This window comes from Sinocyclocheilus rhinocerous, unplaced genomic scaffold (genome assembly GCF_001515625.1).
Source record: "Sinocyclocheilus rhinocerous isolate Xijiao unplaced genomic scaffold, SAMN03320098_v1.1 scaffold1054, whole genome shotgun sequence".
In the NCBI taxonomy this organism is placed as follows: domain Eukaryota; kingdom Metazoa; phylum Chordata; class Actinopteri; order Cypriniformes; family Cyprinidae; genus Sinocyclocheilus; species Sinocyclocheilus rhinocerous.
Genome location: NW_015654511.1, coordinates 131,272 through 136,239, shown reverse-complemented (window position 1 = coordinate 136,239; position 4,968 = coordinate 131,272). Strand labels below are relative to the sequence as shown.

At 36.0% G+C, this 4,968-nt stretch overlaps 1 protein-coding gene across 1 annotated transcript in view; it reads left to right on the top strand.

The window, feature by feature from the left end:
* Positions 1-1,089, top strand: part of LOC107717400 (SPARC-like) — a 9,914-nt gene extending 8,825 nt beyond the window's left edge. Inside the window, exons 9-10 of the mRNA XM_016524133.1 lie at positions 222-370; positions 453-1,089. Coding sequence (XP_016379619.1) covers positions 222-370; positions 453-481 — 178 coding nt within the window. The 3' untranslated portion in view covers positions 482-1,089. The remainder of the gene's footprint in view (positions 1-221; positions 371-452) is intronic.
* Positions 1,090-4,968: the final 3,879 nt, after the last annotated feature.

Here is a 4,968-nt window from a genome sequence, read left to right as displayed (position 1 = left end):
TGGGGGATCCAGTGGGGGCGGCAGTCATATTTCAGGGTGACCGTGCCACTCTTTATCACAACCCTGCTAAAAGTGCCAGTACGTGCGCTCATTGGCGTCCCTTCAGCTGGTGGCGCCCTAGGCGACCGCCTAGCTCGCCTATGCCTAGAAACGGCCCTGGCTAATATGACAATAATAAGAAATAATCATTTAAATGTGCATGTGTTTCTGTGTTATATCAGCTTCCTGTCCCACACTGAGCTGGCTCCTCTGCGCGCTCCTCTCATCCCAATGGAGCACTGCACCACCAGCTTCTTTGAGCACTGCGATGCTGACCAAGACAAGTACATCGCTCTCGAGGAGTGGGCCAACTGCTTTGGAATCAAAGAGCGTGAGTTTTTGACCATGCCGTTCATATTTTTATTATGCTCGGTTAATGTTATTTGCTAACTTTAGCTGTTTTCTGCTTTCAGAGGACATCGACAACGACCTTGTCATCTAAGCACATCTGCCATTGACGCTTCCTAGTTACTATTGGGGCAAAGTGCTAACCCTTAAGTTAAAATCAAAGTAAAGGTGCTAATTGCGATTTCTAACAACCTGCATATACCACTAAACATTCATTATGTTTAAAAAAAAAGTGCACAATCCACAATGAGTGACTGAACACTACCGTTTTTAAGTTGGCCAAGCAGCTGTTGGACAGGCTATTAAAGAGAGTTAAATATGATGAACTACGTATGTTGCAAGATACACTTTTTTTGTTTTGGAAATGGATCCACAAATGTTTTTTACACTCAGAATCAGGGCTTGAATTGTAAGTTTGGAATTTTGATGGTGGAAATGTACAAAAACAAAATAAAGTTTCCAAATAAATGTTCTTTCTGCTTGCTTTATAAACTTTTCGTTTTGTTTGTTGCACTCTTTGGTGGTGGATTTATTGTTTTGATTTCTTTATTAAATCTGAAAACGTCTTTTAATTTGAGCCCTGAATATCTGCATGCTGATGTTTTTATTTGCATATTGTTTCCTGTTAGAAACCAGGGCCAAATGTTGAGTGTTTGAAAAGTTGAATAATAAAAAGAAATCTTATTCGAATTCAAGAGGACACAATCTCGCAGGATGAGATTATTTTTTCCTCCCTCTAACATGTTCACATACATTTGCAGTATTTGCCACAATGTGAGCACTATGAATCTCTTTACATGAATAAAAACTACTGAAATTTCAATCTTTGCATGCATTTCTCCATTTATCCTGATCTGTTTCCCCCAGGTATATAATTGCATAACCCATTTATACTTTAATGTTCGCTATGAAAAACATTGTCAAACATGATGTTTGCAGATCATTTGTTTTATTCAGGCACCCAAGATAATTTTAGCATTGAAGTAAATATGAATATGACTACATAAACACTGTAAATGTGCAATGAAAAAAATGCTGCATGGTCAATGGGGCTACAAATCTGGAGCACATGTGTTAGTACTTTCCTTGAGGGTGGAGTGAATGTTTACGTAATTTCCTGTTTGCCCTTTGCATTTAAAAAATATATTTCAGGACCCTGTATTTAAAGGATTATTTTTAATCCTTGGTGGCTACCTCAGTGTCTAACTGAATAATGCTGGATGGACTGAACAGTTAAATGCTGAAAAACATCAAGAAATCAAACTCAACATGGTCCTTTCAACAAGCATGTATTTATAGATTTGTAATAATTATTAATAATTTAGATGAGAGGTCTCGTGTAGAGAATATTTTCTTAAACATTTTGGATTATTCTAGATCCAAAAAGCAGGAAAGTTATAATAGTTTTAATGTTTGTTTTTGCATGCTGTAATGTTTCACACTATTTATTCATATGCTATGTTCGTATTACTAAACAACTAGGCTCTACTATTGTTCAAACTAAAGCAGATTTACATTTGAAGTATGTTGCATGTACTGTTTTGCATGAGGCAGTGGGAAAACTAGTGCATGGTCTCAGTGGGGATAGAAAGTCATGGGAAAGCAGAGCTAGAGAGAGCAGGATTTACCCAGTCACCATGTTTACCCTTCCAGCCAGACACTCGCGTCAGGAATCTCAAACAATGGCAGAGCTCCAGCCAGAACACTGTGCACCGGGGAGGGGGAAAACACTCCTCTCCACTGCTTCTTAACCCTGAAAACAGATCACAAGAAATGTAACATTACTAACACAAGCCCTAATGTCCCAATATGAATCACTAGACATAAATCGCTAACTATTTCAGTTGATTTTCACTTTATTTGATCAAAGTTATGACATACATTATCTCTCACTACCAATGTCAGAAATGATTGAGAGTGATTTCTTCATGTTTTAAAGTTGATTTCAGTGTTTTGAACTTTCAATATTACAGCTACACATTCAACATCACTCTCCTGTTAATGCAGATTTAAATACAGAAGTCCACCATAGACCTGGAATAAAAAGTAATAAAATATATTGAATGTTAGATGTCAGATTTAAAAAGGGATTGTTGATGCTCATTTTAAATATCAGGGTTTTTCCTGTCTCTTTTTATGGCATTTTTGCCCTGTGTCCTTTTTAATTTGGAACTTGCTCACTACTCTTTAAACAACCTGTGCTCAGATGATACTACATAAAATAAAGCCTATATTATACACTTGACATAAACTTAAAATATGAGCATGCCTTTTAAAGAAATACTGTCGACAGAAGCAAGTGATTTCTTAAAAAAAAAAAAATCTCCATACTCCATACTCCATACAACTTTTATTAAAACATCAGATATTTATAAAAATATTTTTCCACTTAGATCTGCCAATGTTTATAGTAAATATATGATATTATATCAGAATTGATGCACATTGAGTGACAGGAAGAGCACTCCAGCATTGGTGAATACCGCAGAACATGTTGAACAGATTAATACAAAATAATTTGTTAATTTAGTCTGCATAAACCTTTTTTTCCCCAGTTGATTGTAATAATAAACACTCTGTTTGAGAGATGAGCTGAACTCACTCTCCCACAGTGCCCAAACAGCTGGTGAGGTCCATATCTTTTTATTTGTTGGGCTAACCATCTTAAAATGAAAATGTTTCGTTAAACTCAACTAATGAGAGCTGTTGATACTCTGGTGTGATTTCATAGTCATGGATTGTGGGAAGATATTCCTTTAAAAATGCAAATATATGAACTGTATCGTTTTCAGCCGCCAATTTTTGCATGCATGGGAAGCGTGTCGCCCTCTAATGGACATTTTATTATCTCAATATATTCACATTTACAAATAATTATTTATAAAAAGTCTAATGCAGTTCTGTGGAATTACGTGTGTAAACACTAGAAAAATCACTGTTACAAATTTTCTGTCAACCAAATATAGGTAAATCTCAAGAAGCCTCCCAATAAATATTAGGAACACTCACCAAAAATTTAAATAAATTAATGAATTAATTAAAATAAAATAAATATAATTTTTCATAATGAAAATTATGTCTACGTGTAGGGCCATTATGATATTCTGAAATGTTACATTATTTTTAAGACATTCATTAACCCAGTTGTCATTACTATCCAGATATCCTGTCCAGACATTCATTTTACTCTACGCTACCCATTTTCTACGATACGTCTTTCCTACTAATGCTAATGTGGGACACCTAAGCTTCAGTGCATTTATCTCTTCTTTTACAACATTAAAGTGAACATGATTGTTGAATTCAAGCAGGGTTGTCAAGTTATTGAAATAATTGGACTTTGTGGAAATTTTGTCATAAATGTGGCCATGAAAATCATCAAAGTACCTCTTGTGAAGTTCACTCAAAGGTCAGTGACATAGCCAAAATTAATGTTAAGGATATAAATCTGTTATAAATAAAACAATGTTTTAAATTGTTATCAGATCATATTTGTGGTGTATTTGAACGTCAAATGTAGCAATAATATTGTTCAAATGTGTTAAGAATATTTTCTATTTGAAGTCATCTTTGTCGTCCCATTTTAGAAAAGGACTTTTCAAAACTGGGACAGTGTTTTGACTATTGTGGGACAGACAATATACTATGTTATTAAATTGATCAAATGTGCATTAAGAAAGTTAAATGACATACATGTATTTTTGTTACATTTTTGGGCTTATAATGCAGCGATATTATTTCTTTTAAGATCCAGATTCAAAATTTAGAGACTAGAGGACAATGAGATCCTGGACCATGATGAGACCATGACTGGCCAGGACTGCTTATTTCTGTCATGAAGTGTTTTTATCATTACAGTTTGCTTAACACATGCTTTTGAAAATACATATTCCATATTCTTACCATGTGCTGAGTAACAGCTTTAAAGACATTCCATGTCCCAAAGTTTAAATCTTTTTTTTTTTTATCATTAGTTACTTTGCTTTGTAAAAAATAAATTATTTCTAACCCAAAACATAGAGTCCCAGATTTGAGCACAAGCTGCCCCACATTAGAAAATTCACAAATTCTTAAACGATTTGGCACAAGGAGCACTAATTTATGTGCCATTTCTCCTTTAAAGGGGTCATATGATGCGATTTCAATTTTTACTTTCTCTTTGGAGTGTTACAAGCTCTTGGTGCATAAAGAAGATCTGTAAAGTTGCAAAGACTAAAGTCTCAAATCAAAAGAGATATTCTTTATAAAAGTTAAGAGTTAGCCACGCCTACCTAAAACGACTCGTTCTAACACGCCCCCACATGTCTACGTCATGATGTGGGAAGATTTGGCGCTGTGGATCGCCAGATCGGCTTTCACTGTGGACGACGCGGAGTCCAGCCCGGGGTCGTCACATATGGTTGCCGCAAGCCCTCCGGACGCTCCTTCGTCGAATCCGCCGGCCGCGCCGTTCTCAAGCCCGCCTCCGCATACTCTAGGCCGCGGCTCACTCTAGGCCTCCGTGTGTGGTGCTGTGTTTTGTTGTGAAAGCGAAACTACTTTGTTTGGTCTTCCAAAAATGGACACGACTAGAAATCAGTG